The 18,877-nt window shown below is 40.7% G+C and overlaps 1 protein-coding gene across 1 annotated transcript in view; it reads right to left on the minus strand.

Moving 5' to 3' along the window:
* The window catches only part of zc3h18 (zinc finger CCCH-type containing 18), a 54,330-nt gene that overhangs the window by 22,286 nt on the left and 13,167 nt on the right, over positions 1-18,877 (minus strand). The window contains 5 exon segments of the mRNA XM_048257015.1: positions 11,517-11,731; positions 11,733-11,788; positions 11,891-12,012; positions 13,606-13,635; positions 15,774-15,931. Of these exon segments, the coding sequence (XP_048112972.1) occupies positions 11,517-11,731; positions 11,733-11,788; positions 11,891-12,012; positions 13,606-13,635; positions 15,774-15,931 (581 nt within the window).

The following is an 18,877-nucleotide window of genomic DNA, read 5'->3' on the forward strand; positions in this document are numbered from 1 at the left end:
ATTGTTTTAGAAGAATTTGCAAGGGTGAACTGGATGCCATTCCAAACATTCACACGGAACACGTAATTCCTCCTTGACTGACAGGAAAGAAATGCTTGGCAGTAGAACAGTGCAACTGTCATACGTCAGTCAACCTATTTATACAACTTAAGCACGGACAGTTATTACACTGTCAAGAAATCCAGTCTTAACTTGATCTAAGTGGATAACCCATGTGCGTCAAACACAGCTATACCAGTAAGGTTTGCCAAGGTTTCCCAACAGCAAAAGGTTTCACAACAACAATAATAATGATCTTTTGAGAAAGCTTAAAGGAAGACATGAAAAGCAATGTGTGTATGTGTGTGTGTGTATGACTGAGGTGGTGTGCCTTTGTCTGTGTGTGTGTGTGTGTGATAAATAAGTGTAAATAAGTAAGCAAATATCAAGTACAGTAAGCAAGGATCGTCGTGGCTCATGTTATCTCTGTATGGCATTGTGATACGAGATGTGCTGATAGACTCATGAATGAAAGGTGTATGACTATTACACCGAAAGGATACAAGAAAGTTTATTGTCACATGCATATAGTTACTGGAAGTAAGAAATGCAGTGAAATTATGTCTGGTGTGGGGGGTAAAGAGTGCAGTAGAAGAGGGGTTTAGTAGATTAAGTGGCAAGGGCTGCATAAAAAAAAGTTGGGGGAGGATTGGGATTGGGTGGGGGCACCAACAAGGAGCACCCAAGAGCAACTATTGTATAGCCCACTTGACAAACAGGAAACTAAAATCTGATCGTAATGCAGAACTGATGAAGGAGATCCTGGGGATAACTACAAGGCCTTCAATGTTCTAAGGGCAGGTGAAACAACATTCCTCAAAGCCCACACACTTTTCCTTGGATTTCAAGCAAGCAAGCCGTAGCGTGCTGGAAGGAAAAATAAAAGCAATAAAAGAATAAATAAATAAATGACAACCCCTATTACTATGAGTGTTATAAAATATATAATATATCTGAACATGATATTTTTCATGATAATCTTTCTGATTGGCTGGTATTTATTCAAACAGCTTCGTCATTGCGTAAACTGTCAGTGTAGCCCTGGTTAGGTCCATGACATCCATGGGTGATCCTGCTATTTAGCTCACTGGCTAGCTCTGCTAAAATGGACACCTTTTTGAAAATACAGCCAAAGGGAGCTATTTTTCAAGCTTTGGGCGAGTACACTGAGGCAAACCGGGCATACAAGCATCAAGAAACATGGAACAGGGAACATGAATATTACACCATGCATTACGTGTGTGGCAAGAGGCATTGTGAACTCCTGAAAGACCTTTAGGTCCCATTCATTAGACCTGTGAGGTACTTTCCCTCTCTCAGACTTTCCCTGACGTTGTTCATTAAACTCTTGATTAACTCACAGGATTGGACTACCCACCCTCAGTGTTTGAGGACACTGGGGCAAACAGAAATGAGGTTGTGCTGCTAAAAATAGAAAGGCGAGGTTGTGCTGCTAAAAATAGAAAGTCGAGGCTGTGCTGCTAAAAATAGAAGGCGAGGTGGCCGTGTAATTATTATTATTTTTTTTTTTTGTAAACCAAACACAAGGCTGATGACTGTTGGCAAGCTGGGTGTACTGTCACATGAGTGTTTTTATACTCAACTTCCCATTTTGAGGAAAGAACACATCTGGACAATGATAATGGGGAAAACACACAAACACACATGTGTCTATTCGGGAGGGCTTATACAGGTGGATTTTCCCTCTCTTGAAATATTGAGATATACAACCCAAATTCGAAAAAAGTTGGGATGCTTTGTAAAATGTGAATAAAAAACAAATAAACTATGATTTATAAACCATGTCTACCCTATACTTAAAAATAGTTGAGAATAGTTAGAGTTAGAATAGTAGAGAAATGTAATTGTTTTTTAAAAATATGTTAATTTAGAATTGAATGACAGCAACACGTCTCAAAGTAGTTGGCACAGGGACATCTTTATCACTGTGTTGTTTCACCTCATTTAACAACATTCTGTAAATGTTTAGGAACTGAGGAGACCAGTGGCTAGAGTTTTGAGGACGAAATGTGGTCGCATTCCTGCCTGATATAGGATTTCAGCTGCTCAACAATCTGGGGTCTTCTTAATTATGTTTTTCATTCCATGACAATGATCCAATTTGACAGGTCTGAACTGCAAACTGATTTTAGCACCTGGACTCTTCCTCTATGGAGAAATACTGTTTAAATATGGGCAGAATTAATTTTGCCATTATTTTCCTGAAATATTCAAGATCTTCCCGGAAAAGACATTGTATAGATGACAATGTATGTTGCTCAAAACCTGTGTACATCATTCAGAATTGATTGTGCCTTGCCAGATAACGTCATGGTCATGGATGCTGGGTTTTGAACTGTTGATAAGTTGAATAGTTGAAAAGACTCTCTCTTTAATCTAGGAGTCCATTCCTAAATAAATGGCACATTTTGATTGGTCTAACCACAGGACCTTCTTTCACTTTACCTCAGTCCATTTTAAATAAGCTCAGACTCAGATAAGATGGTAGCATTTCTGTATCATGTCTAAATAACATTTCTTCTATGCATGGTAGAGCATTAAACTGTTCTCATAGACAATGGTTATCAGATGTTTTCCTCAGCCCATACAATAATGTTCTTTACAGAAAACACTAAAACACTCAAGTTTTGTAAACCAAACCTTAAATTGACATTGTCTGAACCGCGACATCAGGTATCTTTACCGCTCATCTACCTCATGTATACTTCAATCTTACAATTACAATATTGTTATTAATACATTATCATCGCACTGAACTGCTTGGCACTATATTTATATATTTATAAATTATATCGGCCCTAATAATCGGCCAGGCCGATAATTGGTCAATCCCTAGTAGCCAGGCAGGCCTTACATACGCCTACTTGGGAAATTAGGGCTTTAAAAAAACATCGGCCCAATAATAATATGTTCATTTTTTTCACTTATCAGCTGCGCCGATATATCGTGCATCCCTAATAAAAAGGTTGATTAATTGTCTCTCTCTCTCTCTCTCTCTGTGTGTGTGTAAGAAAGTGTGTGTGTGTGTGTGGGGGGGGGTTGTGTGTGTGTGTGTGTTTGTAAGAAAGTGTGTGTGTGTGTGTGGGGTTGTTAAGTGTTTGTTAAGATTCAGGAGAGAAAATCTTAAAATGACTCATGTCAGACATGTTGACATAACTAAGAAACTATACGCAAACAACACTTCAAGGTTGACTACAACACAGTCTGTGTTTAAAGGAGCTATGAGCTTTGAATTGTACCGCACAGCACTCTTATCAATTTGCATAGTATTTAATACAGCAGCCAAACTTGATAAGTCGGCACTTACATCAAAAAGGTTGTTTCTTCACATCATGTGCTATTTCTGAGTAACTTTTGAATAATATAAACTTTAAAAAAAAAAAAAAAAAAACTAAAAGAAAAAACAAACTGAAAAACACATAGCACCTTTAAGACCTCAGTGTATTTAAGAGCCAAGATAATCCACCACAGGCTGCATACAGATGTGTGGCAAAGCTATGAGATCGTGTCTTTTGGGGCAACAGTAAAGGAGTGGCTTAACACAAAATGAGTGGGCCCTAAGATTATTTCTGTGACAAAGTAGGGAGAAAACGATAAGCACACAGACATAAACACAGACACAAAAACACAGGAACTCCTCACTTTAATGCCTCACATCCTGGAGACTTCCTGTTAGTTCCTAATCTCTTGAGTGTCCCCTGACTGATGCAACCTTGAGGTGTTTAGGCGCACAATCCCAAAATGGTCCAACTGCACTCTTACGTACAGGACATATGTGGTTAACATATCCATGTAAGCCTAGGGGGTGAAATTCGGGTAACTACATTATGTAGCAACCAATCAGCTACCCATGCAGTGAAAACAGCCAGGGATGGTTCACATTTTTATTTGATTTTGCTCTGCAGGTCCGTCTATGCTTGATATTTGTCTGTCATTTGTGGCTATGTCTCATGTTTGTCTGCTGATACCGTCATGTGTGGCTAAGTTTCATGTTTGTCTGTTGATGCTTTATGTCCTACATGTATGTCTACATGCCTGTCTATGGATGCTACTATATGTCTTACATGTATGTATTGTTTCTGTCCTCCTATCCTTAAATGAGCTACCCAGGGATGAAAAAAGATTTAGCACAAATCTGACAAATAAAGTTGTATCGTAGAAAGGAGCCCTTTGGCGGCCGAAATTCCTGCTTTACCTCTTCCACAGGCGTAACCAGAAGGAAAATTAACCTCACATTTGTGACCAGGCATGGCAAAACTAGGCTCAAGTCGCAGAGACGCAAGTCCCGAAAAACGACTTTGAAGGGTTTTTTTTTTTTTCAAAATTAGTTATTTTCGTTTTTTTGCAGAATGTGCAAGTTGAAGTCCTAAAGAAGCAATTCAATGTTTCAGATAACAGCATTGGTTGCTTTAAAAGCGTATATTTTGTCTTTGAAAATGGTTAAGTTTCAGAAAGTAAATCAGCGTTTGAATTGGGCGTGACTATTAGTGCCCTTTTGTTTTGTCGCCAATCAGATGTATGCTAGAAGTAACCTCATGGCTACTTACTGAACCAGCATGCTGTTTGTTTACAATTGGAATGGAGATGGACAAAGCACAGTGGATTGCAGATGACCTGAATCTGATGATGAAGGCGACTTCATTACATTGGAGAACATCCTAATCTAGAGCTGACCTTAGCGAAGATAATTACAACGAGGAAGAATCTCGGTCTGGCAGCAGAGGAACTAGATCGTAAGATATCAGATGCTATTTCCACAGTTACATTTGACGGGATAAAGTTTGTGTGTTAGAAACTTTATCCATTGCTACTAGCTAACGTAGGCCTACTGTCGTTATCTATTGGCACCATAGGCTACTAGCCAAAACCCATTACAGATCGTTTCGTTGGGCAATTAATTTGAATAATGCGAGAATGTCTTGTTTTGACTGATGGCAGGGTGCCTTATTGTGTGTGCATTCAAATTAACAGGGTTTGCAAACGTGATCTCATGTTTGTTTAGTTCGCGTTTTAGACTATTTTATCCATTGCTAAACCTGCTAAATCCATTGCCAACTTGGTGCCTTGCACTGGGTGTTCATTCAAAATAACATGGTTTGCAAACGTGATCTCATGTTTGTTTTAGACTACTTTATCCATTGCTACTAGCTGGTTCTGTAACCCATTACAGATAGTTTCGATGGGTCATTAGCACTGCACGGGGTAATGTGGTGTGCGTGTTTATCTGTGCGTGTGCCTGCATGTGTGTGCTTGTATGTGCGCGTGTATGTGCGTGCGTGCCAGTGTGTACTGTGTGTGTGAGTCTGTGTGTGTGTGTGTGTGTGTGTGCATGCATGTTTTTGTATGGGCGTGTATGTATTTGTTTCTTATTTGTGTGTGTGCATGTTTTTTTGTGTGTGATCACTTGTGAGTGTGTGTGGGGGGGTAATGTGGTGTGTGTTTATCTGTGAGTGTGCCTACTTGCCTGCATGTGTGTGCTTGTGGGTGTGTTTATGTGTGTGTGTGTGTGTGCATGTGTGTATGTACATGCGAGTGTGGGTGTGTGCATGTACAGTGATGGCCAAAAGTGTTGGCACCAATGCTAAAGTTGACTGAAAAGAGGAATATAAAATCATCTTTTGGAAATTGATCTTAATGCCTTAAGTGAAAAATTAGGAAATATCTAACCTTTAAGGACACCAATTTTCTTAGTGAATGAATAATGTATCATACATAAATAAATGTGAATTAAAATAGCCCCACATCATCACATACCCTTCACCATACCTAGAGATTGGCATGGTGTTATTTCAGTTAGCCTATTAGCTGGTTTGATTTGCATTGAGCTCAATGAGCAACAAACCAGCTAACCAGCAACAAATAGGCTAACTGAAATAACACCATGCCAATCTCTAGGTATGGTGAAGGGTATGTGATGATGTGGGGCTATTTTAATTCCAAAGGCCAAGGTAACTTTATCAGGATGCACAGTATTCTGGATCCATGAAATAACTGGCCTTTAAAAATAAAAATCTGCCTGTCTCTATGGAAATTTAACATAGGGGTGGCAATACTTATGACCCCTGTATTTTAAGGAAGAACATTTATTTATGTATGATACATTATTCATTCACTAAGAAAATTGGTGTCCTTAAAGGTTAGATATTTCCTAATTTTTCACTTAAGGCATTAAGATCAATTTCCAAAAGATGATTTTATATTCCTCTTTTCAGTCAACTTTAGCATGGGTGCCAACACTTTTGGCCATCACTGTATGTGCGTGCGTGCCTGCGTGCATGTGTACTGTGTGTGTGAGTGTGTGTCTTTATGTATGTGTGTGTCTCCCAACTAGGTACAATCTGGCAACATGGTACCCATCAAAGCACGAACCCTACTGTATATTACACCCAACTCAGCAAGAAAATGAAACTGTTGCTCACATACTAAACGGATGCTACAACTACAAGACTGTATGTGGCCAGACACGACCATCTGGTTGATGTGGTTGCAAAGGATTTGCAAAAAATACATTATGGACATGACAGCAAGATTTACAAGCACAGCACTGTAAAACTTAACTGATTTCATCATAACACATCCGACAGTGAATATTTTAAAAATATTCCAAGCACTCCTTTGCAACATTGCATTGAAACATTGTAAATTAGGCTATGAAATCTGTTTTTATCTTTGAAGTGAGCTGCACAAATGATGTGGCTGTAAAATGATCAAGCAATTAGCACAGAGGTATTTATTCAAACTCCAACATTTGGCACCAAAACTAAGCCCATTTATTGCAATTTACCCATTTAGTGTAGAAGAGGAGGGGAAGCAATTTAATTTATTAATATGCACATCAAGTTTCATTTCAAAGTAAATATCTGTTTTATGTAGATTTCTACACCTGCAGCATTTACCATTAGGCTACTAACAAATAATTTCACCATTAGGCTACTAAAAAATTATTTCTGGGGTGAGCCTATTTCCTATGGTAACCTAGCAACCTATGTGTGTGTGTGTGTGTGTGTGTGTGTGTGAAGTGCACGCGGGCGGTGCGTGAGGGAGAGTGAGCGGGACGAGATGAGGGTGCATGCATGTGTGTAGAAGGGGTTCTTTTTTTTAGGCATACTCTCTTGCAATTGAACGTTAATAAGTTTACTACTTAAAAACATCAAAGCTAAATAGTACTGGGCGGTATACCGGTTCACACCGTATACCGGTGTATATTTTCGTTATGATATGAATTTTTAATATACCGCCATAACGGTGTATTTGATTACACAACGTTTGAAACGCTGCGCCGCGCAACAGTGTTTCAGACGGGACTTTTTTCACACACACGCATGGTGCGACTGCGAGGCATGGTGAGGGTAAACACAAAACACCTGAAGTTTTTCCCCTGAAGTATGACACTTAAGGCTTAATTTCTCCTTAGGTAAGGGGTTTATTTAAGGGTGTTGCACAGAATACCTTAAATTGTTTCTTTAGTTAAGGAAAAACGTAAAGGGATACTGCATTGAAAGGGATTTACCGTCACGAAAATTCTATTGAGATTGTTCTACAGCTGTAACTAGCTGGCTAGTAGGTTATGTCGTTAGTTAGCAACCCACCGAACACAGTGAAGTTTAATGAACTTATCATTCATCTCACCTTAAGAATCTGCTGAAATTATCCAGGTAGCAAGTAAAGCATGTTTTTTGTTAATGTTTTGCCTAGCGAACCGAACCGAAGCTCATGACAGGCTAACAAGACATCCACATGAAGTTAACGTTAGCCTACCACTAACGTCATGTAAACCACACAATAACAATAAGGCATGTTTCTGATAGTCCTATTTGACAGAGTAAGCATATTAGCAGAGAGGTTTTATTTTAAATTGTATAATTTTCAAAAAAGTATATTATTGCAAGTTGCACTACTTTTTGTATTGGTTTTATACAAGATGTGAAATTTGCACAGTAAAAGTTCTGTATTTTGACTGCAATTGTCTTTGCATTCTGATTAGATTCTTCATTAGAATCATGAGTGGCTCTTTGTAAACAGCATCATTTTCTGGGGCCACGCAAAACTGCATTACCCCTTGTGTGGAGTTGTTCTACATCATGACCGTAAAATAGACCTTCCTTAGTCAATGTACTGCAGCAATTCCTCTCTCAAAACTTGACATTTTTATAGTGCATATGGAAAGTTTTCAGACCCTTTCAAGTTTTCCACATTTTTTTCCACACTTTTTTTCCAAACACTTTAGTTCAATTTCTCAGCACAAATCCTCAGAATGGCCACTCAAAGAATCCTGAACCGCTGAACACATCCATGTATTTCACAAGACGGTAGTACACTATGTTTACACCTCTTGAGAAAGGCTCATGGGCTCAGGTCTGATCATGTGCGAGTCATTATTCCTAGTTTCACCTCAACAGGTTCCCAAAACACCTATGCCAAGCCAAAGAGCGAGTTGTTGCAATTTTAAACATGTGTAAAATGGACAGTTTCTGGCAACCATACAGTGTATGGAAAACATTCCTCCCTTCCTTCCCAGCCAAACCTCTTGTTTAGCAAGAAACAAAAAGGTCTCCTGAAAACAACCAGCAGGCCAACAACCAGCATACTGACACAAACTGCATACCAGCATACTAACTCAACAACAGGGACAACAACGAAGGGGAGACCATGACTTTGGCAAATCCAAGCACCCACACAAATCATCCCATATAGCACAGTGATGAATGACCTGACTCATCATGTCTGCATGAATAAGGTTTCATGTGACGCTTAAAATTGAGAGAATCCGCAGATCTCTCATAATCTGACTCACTCACATACACACCTGCATGAGTCAAAGGTTGATACTTCCTCTCACACCTGTTCAGCCTCTATGCTCCAAAAGCCAACTGAGGAGTCTGACTACACCCTGTTCAATACCACATCAACAGAAAGAATGGAGGTACATTTCATAATTACTCCATCACGTGCCCTACATGTTTCAATGAAAATCCTGCAGTTTTCACGACACTTGGGAAAATCCATTTTGAAATACACCATTAGTGCTTAGGAAGCATCCACCTGTTTACATTTTTTTTTCGCCCAGGCCTCCGACACTCCATGCAAGAGAGGTTAGTGATACTGTGGTTTTCCAGGCTTTCAACCTCATGCAAATCAACCTCTCGCCTCTGTACTCTTCTCAGCTATGGCGAGCGGTGTCGCTACACGACTCGCATACAGCCTGCTGGTCTGTGGAGCATCACTGAGCTCTCACAATCTAGAGCTCTTCTCTACTCAATGCTAGATATGGAGATATGGAGAGAGAGAGAGAGAGAGAGAGAGAGAGATCGAGAGAACAGGGGAGGGATAGAGAGAAAAAGAAAGGGAGCATGACCAGGTCAAAGAGAGAGAGTGATGACATAGACAGGGAGAGAGATCATGGAGAGAGAGAGAGAGACAGGGAGAGAGAGCATGGAGAGAGAGAGAGAGACAGGGAGAGAGAGCATGGAGAGAGAGAGAGAGAGAGAGAGAGAAAGAGAGAGAGAGAGACAATCCCAAAGTAATGCCTAAAGACTCACAGACTTAATTGATCTCAGGTGCTAAGTGAGTGAGTGTGTGAGGCCACATGGGCTCAGATAGGTATAAATGGGATTGGAATAGCACTTCACCAGATCACATGTTACATTGGTGACATTCCATACCAAAGACTTGCCGGTTTGGGAATTTTCATTTTAACAACAACTGCCTGATTCCACATTTTTTCAAACTCTTGTTTTACAAGCTGGTTGTGTGTCGTGCTGTTATTTACCTTTGTAGTTTTTCGGATTTCCCTATGGTCTCTGCGGTAGACATCACAACGCTTTGAACTGTGGGTAATTCCCTCTGGTGAAGTCTGCACTGATGCAGACTCACGGAAAGGGCACGGTAAGTGTATACTCAAACCCTCAAGCCCTTTGAAATGCGACATTGGGACAGCACTAAGCCCTTGAGAATTTCGTGAGAACGTGCAGAAAAATCTGAGTCCGGACGAAGGCCAATATGGCCGCAACGCGTAGGCCCATGTGCTTTTAAACAGTTCTTGCCATGATAAATTAAAGGCTTCTTATAGTTTTTCAACCTCAGAGTGCCTCTGCTTTTTCTTTGGATTCTGTGAGTCCGGACTTTGGGATTGGGGAAGAGAGCATGTGAGAGAGAGAGGAAAGATCATGACAGAGACAGAGAGAGAGAGAGAGAGAGAGAGAGAGAGAGAGAGAGAGAGAGAGAGAGAGAGAGAAGAGAGACCAACACAGAGATATAGACCCTTTCAAGAGAGTTCCATTATCAGCATCATAGTTGGCCCCACAAGACTTCCTTTTTAACATTCCATATGTTATCTTAATGCAGAGGAAGTAGATTGGGGCCCAAATAGAACGTTCAAGCATTGTTTTTGTTTTTATTGTTGAAAGGGTCCATATGGTGCATGTTCTGGAATGTTGTTCTTATCTATCGATTTTAAAGGCGGCAGAAAGGGAGGAAAACACGGATCATCCCTTGGCAGTCAGAGGGAATCTTGGCTCTAGCTGTGAATGTGTCGCTCCAAGCTCTGCCTTCACACTACTTCGATCCAGCCCGCAACACGGTGGAAAAAACAAACCAAAAAAAAAAACTGCTGCACTGTTCTTTTCTGCAAACCTTAACATAGACCCTACTAGAACATAGAACCTTAAATAGACCCTACTGATATTAACTTCAATCAAACAGAGGGCACCATTTATGACTGAAATTGTTGACACCTATAAAGATAACTCTTCACAAACGACAAAGGCTAATTCACAGATTAAGATAAATGCAGAGACCAAATTTCCCTCACGGGATCAAAAGAGTATACTTAAGGCTTTACAAATAGCAGCCTTTACAATAGCAATTTCAAAAGAAAACTATGGGAAATGTAAATATGGCAAAGAAATTTGGGACTGAATTTCACATGTATAATAGGCTACAGGAGACATGTCAGTATTTTGTGATGATTGTCATTCTAAACTTAATACACCAGGAAAGTAATGCTTTCTTCAAAAAATAGGCCTACATTAAGACATTAAGATGTGAAGCATGCGTCTTTGTGCACGAGAGAAAAAAGAAAAAGAAAAAAATATGTGTAAGTAACACAATGCAATGTGTTTCTTCAACCTTTTCCCCAATCCTCAGCATATCATTTCTATGTTCTGTTTCAACATTCTGTTTCTATGTTGATGTATGATTTTCAGTGACAAATCAGCTGTGAGGATATGTCAAAAGACGCAGGGTAAATTTAAAGTTTACACTGCAATTGAGCTGATTGTTTAAAGAACAAACAATATACATTTGTCTAGACATTACACCTCTACAGGTTACACCTCCCACTGTGTACATAGCACTGTGCCTTGTGGCATAATTGCATTGTTGTGTCAGTGCCTCTGTTATCAGTGTGACTGACGGCATGCAGGTGTAGATGGAGTGCGGAGGTGTGTCTTCCTTACCTGGGTGGGATGGCGCCGGGGGACCGGGGCACTTTGGGCTTGTCCTTGTCATCCTTCTTTTCGCGTGGCTCTCGAAGAGGACGCTCGCGGGGTGGGCGCTCCTTGTCGTCGCGCTTCACCCGGTCGCGCTCCCACTCCTCCTTCCTCCGCAGACGCTCCTTCCGCTCGTTGCGTTCGCCGCTGGCGTTCGGCTCCAGCTGTCGACGTTCCCTTTCAGCGGTGGTGGCGTCCGCGCTCCCCTGCGGTGTGTCGTTCCACGAGGGTCTGTTCCACTGGGGTCTGGCCAAGGCCAAGGCTCCTGCACACACAGATATTCAGTTGTAGCATTGCATTTCGAGCACTAAAGCATTTTGGGGAACTCTAAGTGAGTGCACTCACTGGGTAGTGGTATGGTAAAGGTGTCTCAGAGTACTCCACTCTGAAGTTCTCATACTGGCCTCCTCTCCAAAGGGCCTCCATCTCATAGTCGTAGTACGGGTCGGCGTAAGGGTCATTTCTGTCAAGGTGCCACACAAGCACACAAAAACAAACATTCAAAAACACAAATGTGTACAAACACAGGAACAGACCCAGACACACACAGAGATGGGAAGTAACTAAGTACAAATACTTAAGTACTGTGCTTAATTTGCATTTTCAGGTATCTGTACTTTACTGGAGTATTTATTTTTCCAACAAATGTATTTTTCCAACAACATTACACTTGTTCTCCCCTACATTTTCACAGAATTATCTGTACTTTCTACTCATTACATTTTCAAAACTCTCCTCAAAAGTTACTTTTGTGTTAAAGCAGCACTAAAGAGGATTTGCTCTCAGGGTCCCCCTACAGTTGAGAAGTGCAATAATAAACTAACTAAATATGTCTTTTGCTCAATAACGATTTTGAAGAGGGGAGGCGGTGGGGGGCAGTGTTGTGATGAGGTTATGTGCCATCAAAATGATTTTGGAAATGTTATGTTAAGGTAAAAACACTCTTTTAAGAGTGCCTTTAATGGAGGAGTCAATTTGGTTCGTTCATTTGGTTCGTTCCGAGCAGAATCAGTATTTTAATGTTTCCAATTTTGCCTTCCACCTTAAAATGGCCGAACAGGTTAGAACCAAATAAAAACAACGGTTGATAATGTTCCATGTAGGGATATGTGATATGACATCAGGGGCCGTATTCACAAAGACTTTTAAGGCTCAAAGTAGCTCCTAAGTGGCGAATTTAGGAGCAACTCTTAAAAATAATGGGCGTGTCACTCCTAACTTTAGGACTCCTAATTTTTTTTCACTAAAAGTAATTCACGAAGCATTTTAGACCTAAAAGTAGCACCTAACACAGCTTAAAAGAAGTCGAGAGGACTCCTAACTCACTAAGACCTATTCACAAACTGCTTTTTGTGGCATTTAACGTTGCGATGTTTTGAAATGCGTATGCGGCTACAGGAGCTTCCAATCGTGAGGGAACAATTTCGCATTGTAGGCATATAAGGGATGCAATAACGCCACCAACAACCAAAACTACTCATTGTTAACATGTAAATTAAATGTAACATTTCATTGTGAATCAAATTTAAATGTTCTCCTCTTTGCAAACGTAGGCATATGGTGACAAGATTAATTTAATAATGTTGCAAAGATACTGCATCAATCCGTAGGCCTATGTTTCATTAGGCTACTAGGCTATTTGTTTTGCCTTACTCTTTATTCATTTAGGCTTGGCCTTTTTATTCAGCTATTCATCATCTTCCGTCCTTCGCATTGCTTGCTTTTTAGTGCGATTTAGGAGTACTCCTAGTGGTAAGATAAAAGGCTTTGTGAATACGGCCCCAGATGGCATAAAAATGTCTTAAGTCCAAAATCTGCATATTGTAACCGTTGTAATAATAATAATAAAAAACATTATTACCGGTAACCAGTTATCATTATTCAAATACACATTTCTGTTCCAGAACATTAAAAAAAAACACACACAAAAAAAAAAACGTGCCAGAACAGCTTTGATTGCATTGATGACAGGTGGTAAGTACGTGGCGTACTGAACATTTGGAGATGACATCGTGAGAGGAGCTAATACACAAACAGACTGGGCCATTGTACTCACCCATAGCCGAGCTCTCTGAATTCTATGTCCCTGTGAAAGCAAGCATGAGAAATTATCATTCATTTAATCTTTCTTTCTTTCAAAGAGTGGGGGAGGAGGAGGATATGAAAAGATACAAACAGGTGTGCCACTGACTCAAGCCACCCACAGGTCAGTGAAACCTAATGGGTTTCACCTCATTACTCTCACACACACGCACGCACAATGGTATTAGAAGCCGTGTAGGAGGGACTTTGAAACAAGGCATATGGTAAGAGTTGGAGAAGTTCAGTCAACAAGGTCTATGCCCGAAGGATGTATTTTTTTCACATGCTTCGTCAACGCTTTTTACTGAAAAGATTTAAGCTGCATTAACCAAAGAAACATCCTTTTTCCTGTGAACGTCCTCGTGTTTTACTTACACTTACGTTAGACTACAAATTGATCCCATTGCCAAACAATAAGATGGAGGCAGAGGCATACACGCTTGTTAGGTAGTTCAAATCCTCTGCTGCACCTAGAGCAGTGGTTCTCAAACTTTTCACAATGAGTACCACCTACGAAAACATTTGGCTCTCCAAGTACCACCATTATTACATTACATTACATTTGGCTGACGCATTTTTAACCAAAGCGACTAACAACATGGTAAACAGTATAAGTTTTAAAGCAAAAAAACAATTTTAGGACAATTTAAAAACGGTAGAGTTTAAGTATAAGTATATATACTCTTGATTCCGTGAGGGAAATTTGGTCTCTGCATTTATCCCAATCCATGAATTAGTGAAACACACTCAGCACACAGTGAACACACAGTGAGGTGAATCACACACTAATCCTGGCGCAGTGAGCTGCCTGCAACAACAGCGGCGCTCGGGGAGCAGTGAGGGGTTAGGTGCCTTGCTCAAGGGCACTTCAGCCGTGCCTACTGGTCGGGGTTCGAACCGGCAACCCTCCGGTAACAGGTCTGAAGCGCTAACCAGTATGAAAAGACACCTTGGAGGCTCCCTGTCTGAATACCACTAGCGAGAGTTCGCATACCACTAGTGGTACCTGTACCACAGTTTGAGAACCACTGACCTTGAGCATTTCCGGCAACATGTCTAGATTACACCAAAGCAACAAGCTGTACTGGAGTCATTCAGAAGTACCATAAACATAGTTCAGTCATTTTGTAAGCATATGCATACTTGCTACTATGCTCACATAAACATACAGTTCAGCCATTTTGTAAGCATATGCATACTTGCTACTATGCTCACATAAACATATAGTTCAGCCATTTTGTAAGCATATGCATACTTGCTACTATGCTCACATTCAGGCGAAGCACTGCTACTTGGGCGGAGTGATCTGCAGGCAGCACCTGAAAAGCTCCGGTGTTATTTCTTCAAACCCCAAATAGTTCTAGTATGTATGTATGCTTACAAAATGGCTGTTTCTCATTTGACAATTGTTATTTGTACAAGTTGTAATTATACAAATCACAGCATGTAAATAAGAAAATGTTGGATTTCTTTTGTCACTATTGGGAGGTGAAGGCTACTGGAGTTGGTCACTTCGAGACACCTGTGCTAAGCTAAGCTAGCGATGGGTGCATCAGACCGAGTAACTACACGCACGGAGATGAGAAGGGTATGTATCGACTTATCTAACTCTGGGGAATACAGTGAACGAGCTGAAGTCCAAAGAAGTCGGCGTGCTCCTTTAAATAACAAATTGGATCATATCTCCTACTCCCTACCATTCTAGGTCTAAGAAGGATGTGATTGAATTCTTGTGATATGTTCATTATCTCCTACCAATGTCCCTGGTATGATTAAATTAAATTTCATGACTTTTCCCAAACTTTCAATGAATTTCATGATTTCTCCAGGGCTGGGAAATGGGATTTTACAATTCCATGACTTTTCAAGATTTTCCATGATCACTTTGGTCACTACGGTCATCACTATAAAGACTGATGACCTACATGTGCAAACAAACCGCTGATAAATGATTGCTTCTGTTTATTTTACATTATAGTATTCCACTTTACTAATGCCATTCTCTGCTATGTTGCTCTGCCAGAGCCATCTTCTGCTGTGTTGACTGGGTAATGCCCTCCTCTGCCATGTTGCTATGGAAATACCATTCTCTGCTATGGCGACTCGCATCACCAACTAACGGACTGCGGCCTGAGGTCTCACCCTGGCTCTCGGATCTCACGGGTGATGCGGTAGCCACGCTCCCTGAAGAACTCGTTCTCCTTGTCGAACTCGCGCTCATCCTCGCCAATGGTCACGTTGAAGCGCTTCTCTTCGAAGTCGGGCTCCTGCTCCTTACGGATGGTGGCCTTCTTCAGCACCTGGGACAGCACAGCGAGAGAGGCAGGGGGAAAGGTTTTGGTCAATCCCAGCAGCTACAAACAGCACCCTAAATTAAGAAGATACCCGCAGACCTGCTGGGATGATTGCAAGAATGCCAAAAGGAAATCCATGACACCTATCTTTTACAATGGTCCAAGAGGTAGGGAGTACAAATGCATTATACTTCTACAGTTGGGTCATAGTGGGTCAAACACTAACATAAACAAACTGTGTTTAGGCCAACACTTAATCTAGAAAAAAGAGAGAAAATTCAATCAGAGTATAGTATTATATTAGTCATAGGACATAATTTGAATATTATTCACCTGGAAAAGTGCCTAATAAGAATGAGGACATCAGGGAATTAACATCCAGCCTACTACGAGCCCATCAGAGTACGGAGAGCAAAGGCGATCAGATGGAGAAAAGTACTTCTCCTCCTCCATACTTTAACCAGTACTTAATATGTTAGCACTCCTATCCTCTATTACTAGTATTGACAGATGCATACAGTGGTAATTCTTAGTTATAGTCCCCTCTGCACTGTAGCTTAAATGTTATTCTGTTGTTGTAGCTGTAGCTTCAATGTTAAAATATTTAATTGTTAAAATGTTGAATATTATTCTATTGCTGTAAGTTTCTTTGGATAAACGCATCTGACAAATGCATACATGTGAATGTAATTGTAAAAAGGATGGGAGAAGGCCCAGAGAGAATGGGGGCGCAGTCTATCAAGAACCCTTCCTGCATCACCAAATCCCTATCAGGTGAAGACAAATGAGTGAAGTTTATGAGTTCAAAAGAAGTGGTGGAGGCATTCAACAAGGGGGACATTGAACAACCCAGGCAGGATTAGTCCCTTAAAGGAGAAGTTCAGTGTGATATTGACCTAAAGTGTGTTGAAACATGATACTGAGTGTGAGCTTTTGTCTCATAGCTCATCTCCTGCATTTCCACAGAATTATTTTTAGAATCTGATCCCTTATCATACCTGTACATTCATACTCGTCGCTCGAGTACGAATGAACAGGTATGATTCACCCCCATGGTACCCCCATCGAAAACCTGTTGGCAGCATTGGCTAAATAGCGCCAGATTTCGGAGTGCAGGGGACAAGCAGAGATGAGCTATGAGACAAAAGTTCACACTCGGTATCATGTTTCAACACACTTTAGATCAATATCACACCGAATTTCTCCTTTAAGGAAATGGTATAGGGCAGTTCCAGCGTTATGGATGTGACAATTGGACTCATATTGGTAAACAAAATGCCTTAGAGTGGGGGCAAAATTAGTATCAGTGAATACATTTGCATAACTTTTAAATGTAACCTCTGTCCTTTGAATACTGAGAAATCCTCAAATTTCATATTATCAATTTCATCCTAAGAATACAAGGCATTTTATCAGCATCCAGCATGGATGTGACATGAAATGGACACACTTTTGTGAAAGATTACAGGTTTTCTACAAACTCTGTGAATTTTTAAGGAAACTGCCGAACCTATGATATATGTAGCATGAAGGAGACTTGAATGAACACAAAACGTGTGTTTTTGAAACTATGCGTCATTTTCGTAATGCATTATGTAGGAAAAACTGGCGTTATGGATATGACGTGTCTGAACCTGTCCTCGACAAACTACATAAAACACATAATTAAGTAGTGAATTTTGATATGAAACAATTGAAATAGTAATCATGGAAAAACTAGCGATGAAATTATTTCTTCCTCAGTGCCCAATAAGATCCACAGGAAGAATCAGGACAAGTCATTTAAAATATAAAATAAATATATATATATTTTTTTACCGTCATCAATTTTGGTCAGTGATTCCCGGGTTACTGAAACACCAGGGAACATGAAACTTGGTGGCCACTCCCCTAAATAACTAGCCCTACCTGAACCGTTGCACCCAGTGAAGAAGCCAGTGAAGGAGCGTTCCACACTTATGTGCAAAAGATGCGGCTGTTAGATGAGAAACACCACGAGTACTTTTGCATTTCTGCTGGGAAGTTTGATGAGTTGGATCATCGCATCACTCCATTTATCATCCACCAGAACACACAAAGCACACCTGTTGGTGTAGCTGAGAGACTTGCGACTCGGTACCGCTCGGGCAGCAATGTTGGTGCAAGACAATGTAAAGACATTTTTTCCAAACACAGCAAGGTGCAGTGCCATGTAGTCTAGGTCCTGGGTAAGATTTGTATGCACTTCATTTAGCGGAGAATATCAACTGTTATAGACTAATATGACCTCATTGAACAACGTGGGATGTGTGCCAAAATCTCTACCCGGGACGAAATAATCCACTGAAAGAGCCTCCAGTTGGAGGAGAGGCACAGTGAGTTGGCCTCCACTGATGCTACAACCTGAGAGTACTGTAGTTAAAGGTTGTATCAGCGATGGCGGGGTAACGTCACTTCTGTTGACGTTCAAACAAAACAGAGAGCTAGCTCCCTACTCCCCCCCGTGCGATTGAAATTCTCCTGAACGTGCATCTCGTCGGTAATTGGTTGGAACACTTTATTTTGCCTTTGAGTGGTTGACAACACTTGTTGTTAGGGCCCGAGCACCCGAAGGGCGCAAGGCCCTATTGTTTTTGTAAGGGTTATTAGGGCCCGAGCACCTATTGTTTTTGTAAGGATTATTATTATTACGAGTACGAGTTTTTTGAAGTGGTTAAGATGGGTGAAAAGTCTTGAAATTTGGCACACACATTAACAACTTTCGTATGTACAATGCATTAGCCATGCCCAACAGGAAATGAGGTATTTGGGATTTTGTGCAGACTAAAATAGAGCTGCACAGTCCCGCCCACAGCCGATGCCGGAAGTAAAAATTCAATGCAATTTCTCCATTGACAATTGCGGTATAAGCCATACAAATTTAACTGCACGTGGTAGACTTAAAACCAGCTACGGCTGTACTAAGCGATTGTA

This window comes from Alosa alosa, chromosome 11 (assembly GCF_017589495.1).
Source record: "Alosa alosa isolate M-15738 ecotype Scorff River chromosome 11, AALO_Geno_1.1, whole genome shotgun sequence".
In the NCBI taxonomy this organism is placed as follows: Eukaryota; Metazoa; Chordata; class Actinopteri; order Clupeiformes; family Clupeidae; genus Alosa; species Alosa alosa.